This window comes from Lacerta agilis, chromosome 16 (genome assembly GCF_009819535.1).
Source record: "Lacerta agilis isolate rLacAgi1 chromosome 16, rLacAgi1.pri, whole genome shotgun sequence".
In the NCBI taxonomy this organism is placed as follows: Eukaryota; Metazoa; Chordata; class Lepidosauria; order Squamata; family Lacertidae; genus Lacerta; species Lacerta agilis.
The window spans coordinates 30,850,288-30,873,837 of NC_046327.1; the positions used below are offsets into that span (position 1 = coordinate 30,850,288).

The 23,550-nt window shown below is 45.4% G+C and overlaps 1 protein-coding gene across 5 annotated transcripts in view; it reads right to left on the reverse strand.

The window, feature by feature from the left end:
* The window catches only part of DOCK6 (dedicator of cytokinesis 6), a 98,960-nt gene that overhangs the window by 7,980 nt on the left and 67,430 nt on the right, over positions 1-23,550 (reverse strand). For 4 of the 5 annotated variants that reach the window (XM_033173631.1, XM_033173630.1, XM_033173628.1 and 1 more), the window contains 9 exons: positions 23,057-23,209; positions 21,573-21,731; positions 15,888-15,988; positions 14,196-14,388; positions 13,689-13,832; positions 11,294-11,425; positions 9,444-9,458; positions 3,082-3,207; positions 458-547 (listed from right to left, as the gene is read on the reverse strand). In XM_033173631.1, coding sequence (XP_033029522.1) covers positions 458-547; positions 3,082-3,207; positions 9,444-9,458; positions 11,294-11,425; positions 13,689-13,832; positions 14,196-14,388; positions 15,888-15,988; positions 21,573-21,731; positions 23,057-23,209 — 1,113 coding nt within the window. The remainder of the gene's footprint in view (positions 1-457; positions 548-3,081; positions 3,208-9,443; positions 9,459-11,293; positions 11,426-13,688; positions 13,833-14,195; positions 14,389-15,887; positions 15,989-21,572; positions 21,732-23,056; positions 23,210-23,550) is intronic. The other variant, XM_033173629.1, reaches the window with a different exon arrangement.

Genomic DNA, 23,550 nt, shown 5'->3' on the forward strand with positions numbered 1-23,550 from the left:
TTAAGAAATGAAGCTGGTGGCCATGACTATCCGGAACTTCATTCTGAATGGAACAACGACAGGAATTGCAGATAAAAATGACATTAGCAGACTGGGGAAATAAAATGCCTTTACCTGCTGCCAAAACTACTGCTATGGCATGGGTCACGCCATAATTTCAGCTTCCTATGAACAAGCCAAGGGTTATGGAAGTAGTGGGGAAATAAGAACCTATTTTAATTGTGGAGTAGGAAGGTGGCTATTCAGCCTAGAAGGAATAGCGTGCATCAAATCTTGTAGAGATCTCTCTCATTGCAGCTTCAGCTCAACATGAGACACAATCCCAAGCCACATGAGGCAGAAGTCCCCCTCCTCCCTTTAGTTATCCCAGCCCAACAAAATTTGCAGACTAGTCCCTCAGCAGTGCCTGGTTCGCTAATGCAATGCACTCCCAACACTTGATAAAGAGTGAAACTACCTTGTTAGGATCCAGCTTGGCTTTGTCCACAGGGTTGGAACCTTTGATGATTTCTACCATTTCGTGCCCAAAGCGCTCAGTGTAAAACTCCTGCAAAGGGGAAAGGAGACAGGGGAGTTCCTCAGGGCATGAAAAAAAGGGGACAGAGATGAGCATTCGGGCTTCTCCAGCCACTGAGACCAAGGAAAATTCCTTGCAGTGAGTGTGGAGAGGGGCCTATTCTGCGCTTGCTTCTGAAGGGCAAACCAGAATTATGTGTGTTTTATTAAACGCGCACTAGCCATTTTGGGTATAAAGAACGGGTAGGTAGGAGTCCTTTTTCCTATCAAAGCAATTGCATGGCAGAAAGCCCAACTCTTCCCCTTCCCAGCTCAGACCCAAGCTGGCAGTGAGAAATAACTTAAAGCATCTGAGTGTGGCAAGCAAGGCTTAGGACCCTCATACCTAAGGGACCGCCTCTCCTGGTATGTCCCAGGTAGGACCTTAAGGTCCTCAAATAATAATTTGTTGGAGGTCCCGAGCCACAAGGATGCTAGGTTGACTTCAACTAGGGCCAGGGCCTTCTCAGTACTGGCCCCGACTTGGTGGAACAGTCTGGCACAAGAGACCAGGGCCCTGCGGGATTTGGCTTCTTTCCGCAGGGCCTGCAAGACGGAGCTGTTCCACCTAGCCTTTCGGTTGGTTTCAGTTTAACCCCGATGTTTCGTTCTTTTGGGGTGATTGGTGGGCTACTTAAAAATGAGGCTGAAGTTTAGATTTAGTTTTAAATTGTATTTTAATCTGTATTTTAATGAACTGTTTTATGTTTTTGTTGTGATTTTATTGGTGTTAGCCGCCCTGAGCCCGGTTTGGCGGGGAAGGGCGGGGTATAAATTATTATTATTATTATTATTATTATTATTATTATTATTATTATTATTATTATTTCAGTTTCCATACCACATCCCAATGCTCAGTTTGATATACAAAGGTTTGATATACCGCAACTATGCTTTTGTCAAATAGGGAAGGATGCCTTTAAGAGACATATCCTCTCCTTGGTCCTCAGAGTAAATGGTGGGAAAAGCCCCGAGGACACGGCGACTGCGATCTGCATGGACAGGTGCCATGAATCAGCCCTGAGAAAGCAGGCAACAGCCTCAGTCAGAGCTGCCCCCAAAACCACAGCCTCTTCCCTCTGGCTCGGCTTGGACTACAGCTGAGCGACACCTTTGCCAAAAGCCACAGCTGCCGTGGCTAAAAGCGAGGGAGCTTTTGGGAAGAGGGATTGTGAAGGGAAGGGGCTGCTCATATGAAGGAGTGAGTGTGAGTCTTGCTTGCTGTAAGTCACAGCTTCCTCCCTCCTTCAATACTGCTTTAGCCAAGTTAACTGCTGTACCATTCTTGGCAAGACAAGGAGAAGAGACAGGCCGAATCCATGCAAATACAGGGGTCAAACATTAGCGGAACATCCCACCCCAACTAAGTGCAAAGTCTTGCAGGTACTTGAGAGTAAAGGCTATTATTTCACATATGATGGAATCTCCACATGGAAATGTAACTGAGCTGAGTGCATCTTTCCTTCTATCTTCCTTGGCTCCCCTGGCTTTCATTGCCTCCCTCAGTGTCTAATTTGAGTGCCTCTGGGCAGCAGAATCTATCTTTTTTGCCTGTTATCGTGTAGACCACCATGTACTCTGATGATGTCATCTAAACAACTTGTGGGTTCCCTGCACGCAGAATATCTGAGCTGCATACATGTGCTTGAAAGCCAAGCCTAGCAGCATCTTCTCAGCACATTCATGCCAGGTATTTTTGACCTGTCCATCTCCTACATCGTCCCCACTTCCCCCAAGGAAAATCTTGCATTATTTCTCTATTAGCCTTTTGGTGCCTGTTGTTATGATGATTAGTTTGATTATTGATTAATCTGTTCCACCTGGCCTTTGGGTTGGTTTCTGTTTGATATTTATGCTTCATTCTTTTATTGGTGGGTTATTTGAAAATGAGACTGCAGTTTTAATATTGAATTTTTAAATTTGTATTTTAATCTGTTATTTTAAATTGATTGTGTTATGTTTTTGCTGGAATTTTAATTAGTGTTAGCTGCCCTGAGCCCGGTTTTTGGCTGGGAAGGGCGGGGTATAAATAAAAACTTATTATTATTATTATTTTATTAGGCTGTCTGTCAGTAGGCATTTTACTATGTTTTAATTATTATTTTTTATAATTGATGTTCTGTAATGTATTTTTAATGTTGTACACCGCCCTGGGACCTTTTCATAAAGGGTGGTATATAAACTGAATAAATAATTATAATAATAAATAAAAGTATTGATGAAGACATTCGTCTTTCAACAAGTCTTCTAAAATCTTTATCCCGTTTGGAAGCTGTCCCAGATACAAATTGCTTTTGTGACTGTGTTTTAGACTGCTTTTATATTTATAGTTGTTGTTGCTTTTATTTTAAAAAAAGGTTTTTATATGTGATTAATTTAAAAAAAAAATTATATGAAACTGTTGTATATGTAAATCACTTTGGGATGTTTCATGAGAAGCACTTCAATAACGACATAAATGACCAAACCTACTCTCAACCTTCATGCTTGATCCATACCTCTTCTCAAGGATGTTTTAACTCTTACCTCAAGCCGGTGAGAGATCTCAGCCAGCTTGGTGATGGAGGGTTCCTTGTAAACAAACTCTTGTTCATCCAAATCCCCAAACTTGCAGCCATAAAAACCAACTCGGAAATACGTTCCAAACATTCTCTTAAGTGATCTGCATGGTAAGTAAATCAGGCAGGTAACTTGAATGCTGACTCTACAGCCCCGGTAACCATGGCTTACTAAACCAACCACCAAAATACCTGCCCTGTTCCCAAACACTTCTCTCCCTGGAGGCTTCCATATGCACTATGGGTGAATCTGGTACTTGAGATCCAGGAAGCCTACATTCATGTTCCCACTGTCATTGAGTCCCTAAAGAACCAACTCAACGACCACTGGGTTCACAATGAGCTTTAGTGATCTTTAAAGGTAAAGGTAAAGGGACCCCTGACCGTTAGGTCCAGTCACGGACGACTCTAGGGTTACGGCGCTCATCTCGCTTTACTGGCTGAGGGAGCCGGTGTACAGCTTCCGGGTCATGTGGCTAGCATGACTAAGCTGCTTCTGGCAAACCAGAGCAGCACACGGAAACGCTGTTTACCTTCCCGCTGGAGCGGTACCTATTTATCTACATGTACATTGTGCTTTCGAACTGCTAGGTGGGCAGGAGCAGGGACCGAGCAACAGGAGCTGATCTTCTGATTGGCAAGCCCTAGGCTCTGTGGTCTAACTCAAAGTGCCACCCGCGTCTTTTTTTTAGTGATCCTTACATGGGGTTAAATCACAAAATCTGCACCTGTGACCCCACCTGAAATACAGTTGCTACACTTCTAGCATCTCCCCCGAAGCCTCCAACCCAATTCCTGTAAGGTGAAAGTAGTTCTCCTTAATACACACAAATGAACCGGACCACTGCTCCCCAAGACAAAATTTCAAGAAGTGCACTCCAACTTACCAAATCAGGCCAGCAGGACCACAAGCAGATGGCAAAGTTGAAATAGAAGCAAAATAAGAAAAGAGAAGTTAGGAAGAGTACAGCAGCTACTGAAACAAAGCAATTGTCAAAAAGGGGGGCGGGTTAGGGGAGGGGAGCTGGACTGTTTCCATTTTTTTTTGTTCTACAAAGTTCAAAATACCACCTCATCCCTAACAGCCATTGCAATCCCTACGAATGTGTGCAGAAAAGTCTCTCCAGAGATCTCCCAGTTGTACTGCAAAATTATCATTACCTGCTGCATCCTATTTCCCCCCTCTCCCACCATACTCTCTGGCCAAATTGGTCTGACAGGTCTCTGCAGCATTTCAAGCAGTATTCCAGAAGAACCAAAACCTGCCCCCAGGAGCACAACCTGATATACCACAACAGATTTTTATACTGCCATAGCTGGTACCCACAATAGCGCTGATGATGAGAGGCACACCCTTCTATACTGATACATGCAATGCCCAAAGAAGTTGTGCCGGCTCCTCTGGGTCTGGAAGAAGTAGGTGCAATTAAGCAAAAACATTCCCTCTCCCAACTACAGTCATCAAGGCATTGCTGCTAGATCAGGGCTACAGCCACAGCAATGGATAGGAGGGCCTTGCTTCCATTTTTGCCCTAGAAATGACTGCCTGCACACAGCCCAAAACTGAATGAAATTGCCCCCTCCACAGCATCATCTGTATTTCAAACATGCTCTGAGCATCTGCTTGACATTTATGGGACCACTTCCCCTGAAGATTCGTCAGAGCACTTTAAGAAGCACTTGGTGACTGAGCTGCAGCTGTTTAAATCACTTCTATTTTAATGTTTCTGAGATATTCTAATACCTACCAATAAGTGGTGTCTTGGGGCCCCCTCCAAGGTAGGTGGCTGGCTTAGGGGCCCACAGACACTCTCATGCCTCCTCTCCCACATCCAAATCCCAACACCTTTCACTCCTGGACTCTTCCACGCATAGCACTTTTTCTCTCTCTCCCTGGAAAGTGCAGGGAGATCTGGGTTTGGGAAGCTTTGGCAGCCTACAAAGATCTTATGAGGACTTGTCTGCTAAACTGCATGATGTACACATGGGAAACTGCATTAATGATGCACACTATGCAACAGAACCCCACATAACTAGAACTAGACCCAGCTGCTATGCCTCGAGGCTGCCTTAGGGCCACTTCCTGGCCCCTCTGCCACAGCCTAAACTGAGGCTGTTCCCGATCCCGATTCCTTGCCAAGCAAAGGCAGCAGTGGGCTTTAGAATGGTGTCTTCCATTTTCAGGACCACTTCGGTTATTACAGAGCGCGACGTAAATGTTCCATATTAAGAGTGTGTCTGCTCTACACAGTGGTCATATAGAATAGCTTCACTGGGGTCCAAAATGAAAGCAAAGAGGACTTGCACGGTAGTTAAGGATGGACTAGCCTTCTCCACTATTCATGCATCTCAACATCGCCACGTGATAACATGCATTTTCAGAGCACAGGTAGGATAAAGTTACTTCAAAAGCAGTGCTTGGGGGAGAAGAGAAAGCGTGTGTAGATTTCCCTGTGGTCTGTATGCGCTAGAAAAGGAAGCTGCACTGGTCCCATAGGTAGGCTGTGTCAGCTAACGTCTATGCCAAGTATCCAGGCCTCAGTGCAGGCAAGATTTTAATCCAGTGGTTTGAAAAGCAAGTATCTTGAGCAGAGGGACCAAGAGGTAGGTAGACAATCCAACCAAAAGGACAGAGACATAGCCAGGTGGCATCTACCAGCTATAAGTTACCCAGGTAAAGGTAAAGGTAAAGGTAAAGGACCCCTGACAATTAAGTCCAGTCGCAGATGACTCTGGGGTTGCAGCGCTCATCTCGCTTTACTGGCCGAGGGAGCCGATGTTTGTCCGCAGACAGTTTTTCCGGGTCATGTGGCCAACATGACTAAGCAGCATCTGGCGCAACCGAACACCAAAACCAGAGCAGCACACGGAAACGCCGTTTACCTTCCCGCCGGAGCGATACCTATTTATCTACTTGCACTTTTTGGCATGCTTTCAAACTGCTAGGTTGGCAGGAGCTGGGACCGAGCAACGGGAGTTCACCCCATCGCGGGGATTCAAACCACCGGTCTTCTGATCGGCAAGCCCTAGGCTCTGTGGTTTAGACCACAGTGCCACCCGCATCCCCCAAGTTACCCAGACTGAGGAAATTAAACAAACTTCGAAGCAAGCAGTGGTTTGGGATTAGCTCTCCAGAATGACCCTAATCCCTAAAGACCTGGAAGATTTTGGTATGTGGAGTTAGCATTCCCATATGGACCACCTCCAATTCTCTTATCTGTCCAGTGATAGTAACAAACAAAGAATTTATCTACTCGTTCTGAGTTCCCACAACACCCAACAATGCAGTGTTTTTGTGATACTAAGAGGCTTAAAACGAATGATGCTTCCCTTGTGGTCTATCTTTTCAATGGAAAATCAGTTCTGGGACAGGTAAAAGCTAACAAATACCAAACAGGTTAAGAACGTTAGGAAGCTCTATTCCTAAAATCCTTTGGATCCCCTGTAGAGGTGCATGCTACGATGTCAACATAGCACTTCACTGCCAAAAAAACCCCCATTCCTTCCATTCTTTCACACTGTGCATGTTTGTTTTGAGTGGGGTGTGTGGGTGCACACATCTGAACACACACAAAACTCAGGGTCGGGGTGCTCCTCTTAGTAATAAGACACGCTGGTGTACAAGCGGAATCTTTAAACCAGATGAAAGTTCTGCAAATGCACTAAATTTGCTTTGAGTATTTTGGTAGGCGAAGATAAGATTGCGGAATGAAAAATACTGAACTGTCTGGGAAGACGCTTGCCTACTCAGGGAAGATAATGCTTTAGGACATTTTAATTTATATAAAAAGGCGAGAAAGGGATGTGGATAAAGGGTACCCCCCACCATACTACACTGGAACAATCCAAGATGAATACTGGGAAGATTCAGGAGAGACAAAAGCAAGCACTTCCTCACACAGTACATACTGTAGTTAAATCATGGCATTCACTCCCACAAAATGGGGAGTTGGCCAGCAATTTACAATGGCTTTAAAAGGGGATCTGACATATTCACAGGGAATAAGGCTATCAATGTCACTAGTCACGATGGCTATGTATTATCTCTAGCATCGGAAGCTAGTATCTAGTCTCTTAATGACAGTCATTATGCCCTGCATGGGGGCCTTCTTGAGAGTGGCCCCAGCAGGTTTTCCTTTTCAGAACAGCTTTTAAGCTATTACCCAACTATGGGAGGGCTGCACTGAATGTGATTTGAGCCATTCTGTACTTCGAAGTCATACTTTGATGTCTCCTTACTACATACGGTATATGTTTACTGCCTTTGCTCTGGTAAAGAGACCTGCACATTGTAAGCCTGTGTGTAAATTTTCAAACAAGCAAACAATTTTATTCTTTGCACTGCATTTTCTCAACCAGCTTACATGGATGGCACCTGGTGTTGGATCGTTTATTAACTTTGCTTGACAAAGTACTGCAAAAGTAGAAGTCACAACGACCCTAACCTATCACCTTAACAAAACCCGGTTATCCACTTGTGGATCTCATTATAGAGAAATACTTCTGAGCATACACTTCCAGAACCCCAAATCATATGGGATGCAGGGGGCAGGCCTCTGGGCAGAGGTCCCTAAGCAGCTGTTTTGAGAAATGGGGATGGGGAGAAGAGAATGGAAACAGCAGGGCAAGAAGAGTATGGCCAGGAGAGCTCCTTCTCCCCACCCAACAATTATGATCTAAGGCATTTATAGAGCTGTTTTCAGACCCCACAAAGCAGTTTAGATAAAATTATTATTTTTTAAATGATAACAAATAAACATTATTTCATAAAACTGAAAAGACAAACCACTGCTTGTTGTTGTTGTTTTTAAAAAGTTGCTTTTGCTTCTTTTCTTCTCCTTCCCGGGCAAGATGGAACATAGGAAGCTGCTTTATACTGAGTCAGACCACTGGTCTATCTAGCTCAGAAATGTCTGCGCTGACTGGCAGCAGCTCTCGAGGATTTCAGGCAGGAGTCTCTCCCATCCATACCTGGAGATTCTGGGGATTAAACCTGCCACTTTTTGCTTGCAAGCCAGACACAGAGCTATGGTTCTGCATAAGCTCCTGGTGTGGCAACAGGAGAAGGAAGGGGCCACCAGTGGCAGCTGGAGGGCAGTTAAGAATAAATAACAGGCAAGGGCAAAACATGCTACCCTCTGCAAACCTGTGTCGTGGTGTGTTTCCTCTCCACTGGAAGACTGCCGGGATAGTGGGAGGACAAAGAGCTTGGCAGCACAAGCTATTTCAAAGGGGCTGAACCTCCATAGGAGGCACACACTTTTTTTTTTTTGCTTGCTTTAGGTACTCTGCAGCACAGAAACAGTTTAGGTTGTTCAATCTGCATCGCAAGATTCCTAGTTTCAAAGGATGGGCTTCTCTTGAATGGGGAGTCTGGCCACCTGTGCTTCTTGCTGAGAATCTGTAGTACAGGAAGCTGCCACTCAATAGACACACTCCAAAAGCACAAGAAAGCACCCTATAGCAACTGCAGTCTTGGCACAAGGCTTGTGAAAATGTGAATGTAGTTCCATCACTTTAGTCATGGAACAAACTGACCGGTCCTAGTCTACACCAAACGTATTAACTGGAGGGGGCCCAGAAAAGGCAGAGAGGGCCTTTGGGGTCTCTGCAGACAGGGTCAAATCCATTCTCTAGGGCCTTCCAATAGGATTCTGCCACACAGTGGTGCTCCTTTCCCAGTCGCTCGGCCCTCATCTGCAATCTTCCTTATAGCAAAACAGCTATGTCTCATACAGTGGAAAAGTAAGACTGTTTTGCTGCTGCAAGATACAGCCTCCACATGTCCAGCAGGCCTTTTGTCAGTAGCCAGCCTCTAACATTTCAGCAATCATTATTTGTAAGAGTACTATAGCATGCAGGATAATGGCACAGATTTGGAACTATGATCCCAGGTGGGACCATGAAACCGCACTGTTTCTGTCTATTTTCCCTGAGGACTGCTGCCATTTTGAGGCACGCACAAACATTTGCCTTGCTCAGCCTGCACAAGGAAAGTTCAGGGGCTCTCACTCTGGTGTCATTATCATTGAATAAATTTCCATATTCCCTTTCATCCAAAGATCACAGGGCAGATTACAATATAGAAACACAAAAATACGTACCATAACAACAAACAGAAACAGTAACCACCACCCCCTGACAAACACACACACACACACACACACACACACACACACACAGTTTAAAAGTTGCACTAACTGCACCAACAACAATGCCAGCTAGAGGAGGAGTTTGGCCATAAGTGCACAGAGGAGTGGAGATTACGGAAGCAACATGCACACTCACACAAACACTGATACAGAAAATGTAAGACATGATGCAGCCTACCTCCCAGCCAGAGGCCTGATTGACAGGACGGAGAGGACAGGAAGGGAACAGAGAAAACAGGAAGAAGAATGTGGTTATTTATTTATTTTCAAAACTCAGCACCCGTCTTGTCACAAGCTGATCACAGGCTAGGCCCAGGCATAACCCTGAATGGTCACTGGCCGATCTGAACATAACAATTCCTGTTCTTGTGAGGCATCCCAACCACTGCCAATTTCTTGAAGAAGCAAGCGGGAGATGGCACTATAATCCTAGCTCGTTTCAAAGTGTATTCTAGCATCATCTGCAAGATCCAACCGCAAAGACTAGCACACTGCCAACCTGAGACCTTGAACACAACTTTGACCTTGGCCCAGAAGGGCAGGGAAGGATGTTTTGGTTTAAAATGCCACCTGCAATCAGTATAGATCCATCAGCTCCCAATAGCTCTTTTCACCTTTTTCCAGGGTTGACACTGTCGGCATTTGACAGAATACCCAAGTGAACCCTACAGGAATCAGTGGAGCTCCCTGTTTAGCTCTGATTACAAGAACAGAGAGCCATATGTTCTGGCTTGGCAGCATCCCCACTAGGCTCTAATCCTGTATGGAGCAAATCCTAGAATTCTGGACTTCTGGCTGCTCTATACCGAACCCATACTGGCACATTCCTCTCTCTATGATTCGACAGAGGGGTTTTGGGGGGGAGGGTGGTGGTGGAAACAGGCTATGGGTTCCAGTTCAGCAAATAGGGGTGCAGATGCTTTCCTCATACTGTCACAAGGCCCTAGAGGACTTTGTAGACTCCCATTGCAACTCTCTGTCTCAAAGCAGGACTGTCCATTCAACTGAGTGCATAAATAGCACCTCCACTATGAACATTGCCCACAGCATCTTGATTTGCAGTATGGCAAAGCTCGGAACTCCCGTGCCACAGCCGCAATGTTTCCCCAGCATAACGGTTTTGGGGCTCTGACATTCAGACCGTTCAGATTTCAGTCTCCGATCCGCCAGATTCACGTCACATTTACTTATTTTTACATGGGTAACGAAATGGAACGCGAGAAGGACTTAGGCAACCATGAAGGAAGGAGAGAATCATAATCATAGAATCATAAGAGTTGGAAGAGACCACAAGGGCCATTCAGTCCAACCCCCTGCCAAGCAGGAAACACCATCAAAGCATTCCTGACAGGTGGCTGTCAAGCCTCCGCTTAAAGACCTCCAAAGAAGGAGACTCCACCACACTCCTTGGCAGCAAATTCCACTGTCCAACAGCTCTTACTGTCAGGAAGTTCTTCCTAATGTTTAGGTGGAATCTTCTTTCTTGTAGTTTGAATCCATTGCTCCGTGTCCGCTTCTCTGGAGCAGCAGAAAACAACCTTTCTCCCTCCTCTATATGACATCCTTTGATATATTTGAACATGGCTTATGCTGGCTCTCTTACTTCAGCCATCGCCCTAACAAGGCATTGCAAAAAAGGTCTAGAGACCAGGAGTGGGGAATCTCAGGCCTCAGGGCTGAATGTGACCCTCCAGGCATCTATATTGGGCCCTCAGAAATCTTTCTAGGCCACGCCCCCTCTCCCCAGGCCACACCCCTCACTGGCTTTTGCTTCACATCCCAAGTGCTTTTGCCTGGCTGGAATATGTCCTTGAACCCTTATAATGCCTCTTGATTGTCTGGAGGCAGAGACAGGTGGGTGCTTTATGTATAGAAAGTAGCCCACTGTACAAAGGTAAAATCTACGTTTACTGCCTCCGACTGCACCCACCTCTTGCCTGCGGCCCCTGGAAGAGAATGTGACCTGGGGGGGGGGGGTGAGAATGTGGCCATTGCCTTGAAAAAGGTTGTCCAAGAAGCAGCACTCACTTGGTTGGTTATCTTGTTGAAGGCATCCTGAAGCTTGCCATGCAGCACTGCCAACTTCTTGAAGTCGCGGTTGGCTTCATGGATGGGGATGAGGATCTTGTAGACCTCGTTGACAGCCTCATAAAGCCCACCCTGAAGAGAGCAAGAAGGAATTCAGAAAGTCACACCAGTCCTCAGGGAAGACCTAACATGGGGCTGCAGGGAGTAAGGCAGCTGGGCCACGCAAGGCTAGAACCTCACAGAGCCCCCAGTCAAGGTGGAGGCCTATTTGGAAATATGCAAGCAGAGCTTGCCTGCAAAAGGTTTTAACTTTCATTAGAAGGCAGTTAAGTCTAAGAGATGAAGCTTTACTAAGACTGGTATTATTATTATTATTATTATTATTATTATTATTATTATTATCATTAATTGAATTTATATACTGCCCTATACCTTGGGAGGGGGGTCTCAAGGCGGTTCACAGAATAAAATCAAGATATAAAAAACTCCCTTCTACAATTGGTTTGAAGACTTATACAAACTCGCAACATATGAACAACTTGCATATACAGTCATACCTCGGGTTGCGGTCGCTGCGGGATACAAACGCCCCGAACCCGGAAGTACTGGAACAGGTTACTTCCAGGTTTTGGCACTCGCACATGCGCAGAAGCACTAAATTGCATCACGCGTGTGCACAGACACAGCGGCATGGGTTGTGAACGTGCCTCCCGCACGGATTGCATTCGCTACCCAAGTGTCCACTGTAAATGCAGACTTGCCATGGACAAATTCAATGATATTTGGAATCCATTCTTACAAATACTGTAATAGGTTAAGATCTGGTGAAATACAATAACAACCTTGTAAAATATAGTTTTGGTTTCCCCCTTCCCCCCTTTACTTTCCCTTTTACACGGGTTCTGTTTCTCTTTTTCTTTCTCTCTTTTATTTACGTCTGAGCATGTTTAGTGCACATATAATTATATACTTTTTGAACTTTCAATAAAGATGTTTTTTTTAAAAAAAGATATAAAACCACAAAACACATAAAAAAACAAAAACAACCCAATAGCCACATTTTTAAAGGCCATAGGATGTAAATCAGATCAACCAAAGGCCTGGCTAAAAAGGGACGTTTTTGCCCGGCGCCTAAAGGTTCATAATGAAGGCGCCAGGCAAACTTCCCTGGGGAGAGCATTCCACAGACGGGGAGCCACTGCAGAGAAGGCCCTGTTCTTGTGTTGCCACCCTCTGGACCTCTCGAGGAGGAGGAAGGCGAAGAAGGGCCTCAGAAGATGATCTCAGGGTCTGGGTAGGTTCATATGGAAAGAGGCGGTCCTTGAAGTATTGTGGTCCTGAGCCGTTTTGGTCCAATGGGGCAGGGGGAAGCAGCTAATTGTTACTTGTGGGTTACAACCAGGTTTCTACTTCTGCTTCTGGAAATGAACTGTATGAATTCACACTACTTTACACAAATGTTTATTGACAATCACCACCTACTGCAGCTTCATGCGTGAGGAGGTGGTTTTTGTGTGTGTCTTGTTTTAAAGGCAGTGTGGGGCGGGGGAAGAGAGGTCTGCGGTCCTCCACATACGGTACTTTAATTTTCACTGAAAACAGAGGGACTGAGATACCTGCAGGGAAACACAATTGGCCACTTGCCTAAATGTATTACCGAGAAGTGGAAAAAGCAACACCCCTGAAACCAGAGCTCTCCTTCCCTGAGGAAAGGCACCCCAGATAAGCAGTGGTGCATTTAATGCTCTGCAAACTGAGCATCTGGAAACAATCAAAGTGAAGGAATGCAGCCAACGTGTGGAGAAAAGACGGCTGAAGCTTACAGGAAAAACAGACAATAGCAGAGATAGAAGAAAACAGGCGGGAAAGAATTTGCAAGTAGAAGAAGAAGAAGAAGAGTTTGGATTTGATATCCTGCTTTATCACTACCCGAAGGAGTCTCAAAGCGGCTCACATTCTCCTTTCCCTTCCTCCCCCACAACAAACACTCTGTGAGGTGAGTGGGGCTGAGAGACTTCAGAGAAGCGTGACTGGCCCAAGGTCACCCAGCAGCTGCATGTGGGGGAGTGGAGACACGAACCCGGTTCACCAGATTACGAGTCCACCGCTCTTAACCACTACACCACACTGGCTCTCAGAAAACACAGCCTCTCCGTGACCATTCAAGACCCAACCCACAATCCACACCATTCAGGTTTCTAAGCCATTTGCCGTTTTAAAAGGAAGCAGAAATTTGTGCACAAAAATCTGTGTTCTATGGCGCTGGTGCCCAATCAATCTCCAGGAGTCTAGACACCTGGGATTCAGCGGCCTACTGCAGCAAGAGAAGGAGGCTGCCACCTTCAAGCATAGGGAATGCTCTCGTACACTCAAAGTAAAAAGCTCAAGTTCTCACCATAGTAAAGGAGGAAGCCGCCTGCTCAAGCAAACCAACCAGCCCTTGCTCGGTGAAGTACTTCCCAGAGCAGATGCCCTCTTCATCAGGGGACAGGACATCATCCGAGACGGCAGATTCTTCCAGCACGTTGGAAGAGATGTTCTTGGAAAAGGGCAGGTGTTATTGTCAGGGTGCGGGGAGGGCACACAAATCTTCTCACTCTTCCCTCCCAAACAGTCTGTCAGTTGAACAAGGCAAGAACTCTACGTCTCCAGGGCCTTAGGGAAGCAGAGGCCTTGCTAGGGGCAGGGAACGTCTGGGCACCACCCCAAGTTTTGGTTTAGGGGAAGCAGAAATGGGAGGTAGGCCCTCTGTTCGTTTATCTCTCCCGCAGGAAAGTAGGACTGGGGCTACGGGTAAGTACTGAAGCTAAGAAAGAACAGAGAAGAGCTGGCCAATGCCTTGATGCAGCAGTCCAGCCTTCCTTTTTTTGAAATGATGCCTTGCCCTTGCCCTTCTTCTTACCTGGAAAGTGACACAGCCCACAGGTAGGTAGCGGCAGTCCTCCAGCATACTCAGGTACTCGGCTACCAGGGCAGCGGAGTGCACCAGACACTGAGCGGCCTCTGCATGGTTCCCACGCTCAGAGTGCTTCGCTGCCATGTTCTGCAGCCAGGTCAGCCTCAGATCTGGTGATGTCTGGTATCCCTTGGCTATCCTGAGAGGCAGGTAATGAATGAATGATCAGGGACATAAGTCCTGAGTTCTATGGCTGCCTTTGCTACTGACTCACTTTAAGGTGACTTGCTTCAGGTCAATCCGAGCTCCCGCTCAGATAGGAGGAGCTTCACTTATGAAGCCTTTTTCATAGCACTTTGAGAGCCAGCAAAGCACTTTCCCCACCTTCAAGTGCAGTTCAGCGGAGGCGCAGGTCAATTCTGTGTCCAGGACAGCTGTCTACCAGTTCCATCTGGACTGCCGGCTGAGACCCTCCCTGCCTGCAGACTGTCTCGCCAGAGTGGTGCATGCTCTGGTTATCTCCCACTTAGACTACTGCAATGTGCTCTATGTGGGGCTACCTTTGAAGGCGACCCAGAAACTACAACTGGTCCAGAATGTGGCAGCTAGACTGGTGACTGGGAGTGGCCACCAGGACCATATAACACCCATCTTCAAAGACCTACATTGGCTCCTAGTACGTTTCCAAGCACGATTCAAAGTGTTGGTGCTGACCTTTAAAGCCCTAAATGGCCTCAGCCCAGTATACCTGAAGGAGCGTCTCCATCCCCATTGTTCGGCCCAGACACGGAGGTTCCAGCTCTGAGGGCCTACTGGCGGTTCCCTCACTGCGAGAAGTGAGGTTACAGGGAACCAGGCAGAGGGCCTTCTCGGTAGTGGCACCCACCCTGTGGAACACCCTCCCATTTTAGAAGACATCTGAAGGCAGCCGTGTTTAGGGAAGTTTTTAATGTTTGATGTTTTATTGTGTTTTTAATATTCTGTTGGGAGCTCCCCAGAGTGGCTGGGGAAACCTAGCCAGAAGGGCGAGGTATAAATAATAAATTGCTGTTGTTGTTGAGGGACATGAGTGAGTGATGCACAAACAGCGGCTGTGTTTGTGTCATGGACATATAGCGGAATGCATCTCAATACATTTACATCAACACAAGGAGCAACAGACATTCCCCACTTCCATGATGTGGTCCTATTTGTGTCAATGCTTTCTGCCTGGGCTGATTAAGCCTACAAGCTTACACACATCCACCAAGAGATGAACGCCTGCAAGGATCTCCCCAACCCCACAGCAATGTTACCACTTAGTGTGCCTTTTTCCTTTAATAGTCTCTGGAAGGTGCGCGCTCCCCAGACTACCCTTTTCCAGCTCCAGAGTGCTTGGCCCCCTCATATTAAGGTTAACCTGGACAGCATAGCTATCTCCTTGGCTGTAAGGCTAGCTCACCCACTTCCATTATATGCTGAGTGCTAGCCAAAAGAGGAGCTCTCACCATATGCAACAAATGAGGCGGATGTAAAAGCAAGCAGAGATCTCATGCTGCAACAGGCTTGCCAACAGCCAATGAGTCTGTGGATGATCTGACATATGAACCTTCTCTGTCTCAGGTCCAAATGCAGCCATGTTGGCGCCTGCATTTTGACCTTGCTTGTCTCTGGGCCTTCCTGTCGCTTCCGTACCCAGAGCGCTGGCTACTGTCTCACCTGTACATCAGGTCTATCAGCATCTCCGGGTCCTCCTGATGTTCCTTCATCTTTACCGTGTCTGTCAAGATCATGTGCAGGTTGAAGACTAGGTCTTGAACCTGGTCAGGGAAAAGAGGAAGCACCTTCTAAGTCACAAGCATGGAGAGCAGGCACAAGAACACACAACTGCCTCCATCAAGAGTGGGGATGCCGCAAGCACTCAGGTAAAGGCAGTTGCGAAAGAGGGCATCTCTGACGCAATACAGTCGTACCTCGGGTTACGTACGCTTCGGGTTACATACTTTTCGGGTTACGTACTCCCGTAACCCGGAAGTGTAACCCGCCGCGTGCGCGATCCACACATGCGCAGAAGCGTTCTGCGCACTTCACACATGCGCAAAACACGTTGTTGGGGTTACGTACAGCGACCTGGAACCAATTAAGTATGTAACCCGAGGTACGACTGTACTTGCCAACAGGATCGAGATGGGCGTAGCCTTGTTCACTTATGGGCTGTGTTCACCTTGATCCTGGCACACACACCCCAATCTCCCCACTTTCCAGGAGGAGAAAGAACAGCAAAACTAGGTCTAATAATTAATCTCTTGCATTTTCATCATATTTGGTAGACACTGGCTTAGCTGTATCTAAGACAGAAGTAGCCATTTCAAAATTTAGATACTCTAACCCAGGGGTCAGCAAACTGCCTCTCAGTCCACTGCCTCTCAGACGTTGTGGGGGGCAGGACTATATTTTTTTTTGGGGGGGGGGGGAATGAATGAATTCCTATGCCCCACAAATAACACAGAGATGAATTTTAAATAAAAGCATACATTCTACTCATGTAAAAACACAATGATTCCTGGACCGTCCGTGGGCCGCATTTAGAAGGCGATTGGGCCGGATCCAGCCCCCAGGCCTCAGTTTGCCTACTCATGCTCTAACCATTTCCCAGGGCATATAACCATTTAAAGCAATTTTCTTTAAGGTTCCTACCAGAGGCAGATTTAGGGAAGCATGACCAGTTTGGTGCTGCCGGGGACACAACTATGGTTTACATTGGAACGCGAGAGACAGAGGGGTGCTGAACTCTGGTGTCACAAAGGGTGCCACTGAAATTTGAGACCCCAAGATCCACCACTGTTTCTATTGAATACAAGATCAAAATATTCTGATATAGGAGGTGATAATTTTTTTCTCTCATTTAGGCTCATACTTGGTATTTCCATAGGATTCTACAATATGGCTATACAATATGTATATTGTTATGTGTTTTGGGAAACATTTTTATTACCTGGGAAGATTTATGTTTCAAATTTAGTGAACAGTCCCGTAGTATCACATTTCAGTTTTTTAAATAAATACTTTTTATTTAAAAATAATAGCAAAATGTTTTCTTTAGTTTGGTCATACATTGGTATCTTGTAAATAAAGCATCGTAACATTTTTAAATAAATCCAATATATCTGTCCAGTGCTTTTTTTCTGGGGGGACGCATACCCCTAATCATTTTGTGAATCTTTGTGAATCTTTGTACTTTTGTCCATTTACTCTATTTACCGGTATTTCCCCCGATTTGAACTATAGAATGGTGATTTTCTTGAGTCAAAATGAGAGTACCCCTAAACATTTTTTTAAGGGAAAAAAAACACTCTTATCTATCATACATGTATTCTTGAGAAATTGGAAAAATTGCCTAGAAATCCCAATGAAGATTAAATTGTTCATAATTAATTGCAGAAGCTATAGAAGAGACTGCCAGGGTCAGTTATTAAGGCCAGATTCAATGCTTTTCCTTCTAATGTCATGGGCAACAGACTCTCAAATGGCCAGATCTCATTGCTATGTAATAGTGGTTCCGTAGAAACATTACAGCATATACTTTTTTTCCTGCCCAGCTTATTCGGCAGCCCGGTCTAGATTTCTGTCCCCCCTTCTGATAGGACAGGCTGATGGAACCCAGGAGGCTAATTTAATCCATTTACTGAATGATAAGGAACCGAGTAGATCTCTTACAGTCGCTAGATTTTTGATAAATGTCCTATCCCAGAAAAAGAGAAATGGGTCACTGCATAGTTTCGATACTTTAACTAATACTAAGTATCATTAAGAGGAAATTAAGTTATTGTTGTTGTTCAGTCGTTCAGTCGTGTCCGACTCTTCGTGACCCCATGGACCAGAGCACGCCAGGCACGCCTATCCTTCACTGCCTCCCGCAGTTTGGCCAAACTCATGTTAGTAGCTTCGAGAATACTGTCCAACCATCTCATCCTTTGTCGTCCCCTTCTCCTTGTGCCCTCCATCTTTCCCAACATCAGGGTCTTTTCCAGGGAGTCTTCTCTTCTCATGAGGTGGCCAAAGTACTGGAGCCTCAACTTCAGGATCTGTCCTTCTAGTGAGCACTCAGGGCCGATTTCCTTGAGAATGGATAGGTTTGATCTTCTTGCAGTCCATGGGACTCTCAAGAGTCTCCTCCAGCACCATAATTCAAAAGCATCAATTCTTCGGCGATCAGCCTTCTTGATGGTCCAGCTCTCACTTCCGTACATTACTACTGGGAAAACCATAGCTTTAACTATACGGACCTTTGTTGGCAAGGTGATGTCTTTGCTTTTTAAGATGCTGTCTAGGTTTGTCATTGCTTTTCTCCCAAGAAGCAGGCGTCTTCTAATTTCGTGACTGCTGTCACCATCTGCAGTGATCATGGAACCCAAGAAAGTGAAATCTCTCACTGCCTCCATTTCTTCCCCTTCTATTTGCCAGGAGGTGATGGGACCAGTGGCCATGATCTTAGTTTTTTTGATGTTGAGCTTCAGACCATATTTTGCGCTTTCCTCTTTCACCCTCATTAAAAGGTTCTTCAATTCCTCCTCACTTTCTGCCATCAAGGTTGTATCATCAGCATATCTGAGGTTGTTGATATTTTTTCCGGCAATCTTAATTCCGGTTTGGGATTCATCCAGCCCAGCCTTTCGCATGATGAATTCTGCATATAAGTTAAATAAGCAGGGAGACAATATACAGCCTTGTCGTACTCCTTTCCCAATTTTGAACCAATCAGTTATTCCATATCCAGTTCTAACTGTAGCTTCTTGTCCCAAATAGAGATTTCTCAGGAGACAGATGAGGTGATCCGGCACTCCCATTTCTTTAAGAACTTTCCATAGTTTGCTGTGGTCGACACAGTCAAATGCTTTTGCGTAGTCAATGAAGCAGAAGTAGATGTTTTTCTGGAACTCTCTAGCTTTCTCCATAATCCAGCGCATGTTTGCAATTTGGTCTCTGGTTCCTCTGCCCCTTCGAAATCCAGCTTGCACTTCTGGGAGTTCTCGGTCCACGTACTGCTTAAGCCTGCCTTGTAGAATTTTAAGCATAACCTTGCTAGCGTGTGAAATGAGTGCAATTGTGCGGTAGTTAGAGCATTCTTTGGCACTGCCCTTCTTTGGGATTGGGATGTAAACTGATCTTCTCCAATCCTCTGGCCACTGCTGAGTTTTCCAAACTTGTTGGCATATTGAGTGTAGCACCTTAACAGCATCATCTTTTAGGATTTTAAATAGCTCAGCTGGAATATCATCACTTCCACTGGCCTTGTTGTTAGCAAGGCTTTCTACGGCCCATTTGACTTCACTCTCCAGGATGTCTGGCTCAAGGTCAGCAACCACACTACCTGGGGTGTATGAGACCTCTATATCTTTCTGGTATAGTTCCTCTGTGTATTCTTGCCACCTCTTCTTGATGTCTTCTGCTTCTGTTAGGTCCTTTCCACTTTTGTCCTTAATTGTGGTAATCTTTGTACGAAATGTTCCTTTCATATCTCCAATTTTCTTGAACAGATCTCTGGTTTTTCCCATTCTGTTATTTTCCTCTATTTCTTTGCATTGCTCGTTTAGAAAGGCCCTCTTGTCTCTCCTTGCTATTCTTTGGAAATCTGCATTCAATTTCCTGTATCTTTCACTATCTCCCTCGCATTTTGCTTGCCTTCTCTCCCCCGCTATTTTTAAGGCCTCATTGGACAGCCACTTTGCTTTCTTGCATTTCTTTTTCATTGGGATGGTTTTCGTTGCTGCCTCCTGTATAATGTTACGAGCCTCCATCCACAGTTCTTCAGGCACTCTATCCACCAAATCTAAGTCCTTAAACCTGTTTTTCACTTCAACTGTGTATTCATAAGGAATTTGATTTAGATTGTATCTTACTGGCCCAGTGGTTTTTCCTACTTTCTTCAGTTTAAGCTGGAATTTTGCTATAAGAAGCTGATGATCAGAGCCACAGTCAGCTCCAGGTCTTGTTTTTGCTGAGTGTATAGAGCTTCTCCATCTTTGGCTGCAGAGAATATAATCAATCTGATTTCGATGTCGCCCATCTGGTGATGTCCATGTGTAGAGTCGTCTCTTGTGTTGTTGGAAAAGAGTGTTTGTGATGACCAGCTTGTTCTCCTGACAGAACTCTATTAGCCTTTGCCCTGCTTCATTTTGAACTCCAAGGCCAAACTTGCCAGTTGTTCCTTTTATCTCTTGACTCCCTACTTTTGCATTCCAATCCCCTATAATGAGAAGAACATCCTTCTTTGGTGTCATTTCTGTAAGGTGTTGTAAGTCTTCATAGAATTGGTCAATTTCAGTTTCTTCAGCACTGGAAGTTGGTGCATAAACTTGGATTACTGTGATGTTAAAAGGACTGCCTTGGATTCGTATCGAGATCAATCTATCATTTTTGAAATTGCATCCCAGTACAGCTTTCGCCACTCTTTTGTTGACTATGAGGGCCACTCCATTTCTTTTACGGGATTCCTGCCCGCAGTAGTAGATATGATAGTCATCTGAACTGAATTCGCCCATTCCCGTCCATTTTAGTTCACTGATGTCTAGGATGTCAATGTTTATTCTTGCCATCTCATTTTTGACCACATCCAGCTTACCAAGGTTCATGGTTCTTACATTCCAGGTTCCTATGCAATACTTTTCTTTACAGCATTGGACTTTCCTTTCGCTTCCAGGCATATCCGCAACTGAGTGTCCTTTCGGCTTTGGCCCAGCTGCTTCATCAGCTTTGGATCTACTTGTACTTGTCCTCCGCTCTTCCCCAGTAGCATGTTGGACGCCTTCCGACCTGAGGGGCTCATCTTCCAGCGTCATATCTTTTATATGCCTGTTGTCTTTGTCCATGGAGTTTTCTTGGCAGGGATACTGGAGTGGGTTGCCAGTTCCTCCTCCAGGTGGATCACGTTTGGTCCAAACTCTCCACTATGACCTGTCCATCTTGGGTGGCCCTGCACGGCATAGCTCATAGCTTCCCTGAGTAATTCAAGCCCCTTCGCCACGACAAGGCAGTGATCCATGAAGGGGATTAAGTTATTAATCAACCCTTAAATTAAGTTTTAGCTGAATCCCTATGCTGTATATGTATTAACCAAATTGAGATAAAATGTTGTTCTTGATGGGTTGCTTAGATTTGATATTGTTAAATTGCAGCAGCTGCTGCCTCGTGTTTTTTAAATTGTCTTATGTCGAGTTGTTTTAAATTCTATGTTTCGTTCGCTTGTCTGATTTGTTCTTGATATGGGCCAATGGCCGTAAGAAATTTTACTTACTTACTTACTTACTTACTTACTTACTGCCAGGGTCAGAAGGTATCAGCCCAAGCCACAGCCCAACTCCTGGCACTGCCAGACCCACTGTTTATGGGTCTGCCATCCCATACCTGCTCAGCAAATGTGGTTTCTCGCAGCTCCGGGTCTTCCTCGGCGTAGGTCAGGATGGTCTTCAATGAGCGCCGCAAGTGCTCCTCGTTGAAGTTCTGTGACGTTCCCACAAGCGAGGAGAGTGACATGGTGACTTGCATCTTCACTCGGGCAAAGTTCTGCGCAAGAGAGACGCGGCAGGAGTCAGCAAGGCAGGGCAAGCCAGAAAGATCATTCAAACCCTGAGCCAAATAAAAGCAGAGGCGATGCTTGGAGCGGATTCTGCAGAACACAGTTCTAGAGTGGACCTGATTCAAATTAAAAATCACCTAGGAAAACGCCTAGTTCAGAACACTTTAAAATTTAAGTTTCCCACTGGCATTATTTCCTTTAAAATGTGAATAGTAATTGCTTATCCAACTGTTCAAACTAAAGAAAAAGTTAAAACTAAAGAGAAGGTTTACATTATTTAGGAGAGCATGTTTCTTTTCAGCATTGTTGCTCCTTGTTTCATTTCCACTCCTCTTTCCTACACAACATTAATGCACATGCCTTTCTCTAAGACCACCCCCACCCCAGGAATACAAGTCAGATAACAATCCAAAACTGTTGCTTTTGGCAACTCATGGCAACACAATCCAAAAACACTTTGAAGAAGCTGCCAGGGATGGTCGTGCACATAAGGCTCTGAGAGCAGCAGGTGTCTGGAAGCGTCTCAGAGGGGATCCTCTCCCATTTCCCATAGCAGCAACTGAAGGATGTCAGCTGGGGCATCCAGACTGGTGCAAATGTATTACTTTTATTTACATAACGCCATCAGTGTACGCTGTATTTTACAGAGCAATCTAATCACTAGGCAGGCCCCTGGCCCCAAGGAGCTTACAATTTAAATTTTGACAGAGGTGGGGGAAGAGAACAGAGGCAGGGAAAGGGTTTGTGCAACATGGCAATGCTGCAGGGGTCAATGAACTGATGGAACCTACCCAGACCCTGAGATAATCTTCTGAGGCCCTCCTTCGTGTGCCTCCTCCTCGCGAGGTCCAGAGGGTGGCAACACAAGAACGGGGCCTTCTCTGCAGTGGCTCCCTGTCTGTGAAGTTCACATGGCTCCTTCATTATACATCTTTAGGCGCAAGGTAAAAACGTTCCTTTTTAACCAGGCCTTTGGTTGATCTGATCAATATCCTATGCCCTTTTAAAATATGGCTCTTTTTGGGGGGGGGGTGTTATTGGATTGTTATTTTTATTCTGATTATATATATTGTGGGTTTTATGTTGATCTTTTCTGTGAACTGCCCTGAGACCTCCGGGTATAGGGCAGTATATAAATTCAATCATTCAATCAATGAATCAATGAATGAATGAATCAATCAATCAATAATAACAACAGCAACAGCAACTGCTTGGACTCTGGCGATGGCCAAGGCCTGCTCCCAGGAAGCACCCTTGCAGCAGAAGAGACAGAGGACAGCTCTAGCACCTCCTTACTCCAATGAACACTTACGTTGCCAATCTCGAAGTTCTGTCGCATGAGAAGGTAGAGTGAGGTGCTTGCATGGGTGCGGATGGTGCCCACCTTGCTACTGCAATGGCGGAGAAGGCGCAGACACAGGTCAGCACACAGTTCTGTGTCCTCCTCGAAAAGCATTTCGGGAAACTGCAAGCAAGAGACTGGAGTTATTTTATATAACAATGATAATACGGGCCTTCCTATGGACTGCAAGCAAGGCAATGTATAATAGATGCATAAAACCCAACAGGCTGATAATCTTAAAAGCAAGGTATTAACGCACTCAAGAGCAGTAAGATTTAATATTAAAAGCCTCTGTGAATCAGGTTTTCACTCAACCCTTGGAAGCATAAAGGCAGGGGTCTGTTAGGCCCTTTTTGCAGAGGTTGTTCCAGATCTGCAGTATCATAATTAAGTAGACTCAAATCATAATGGACCCAGGGCTGGCTTTGGTCTCTATCTTTCAAGGCTGAAATAAAGCACTTATT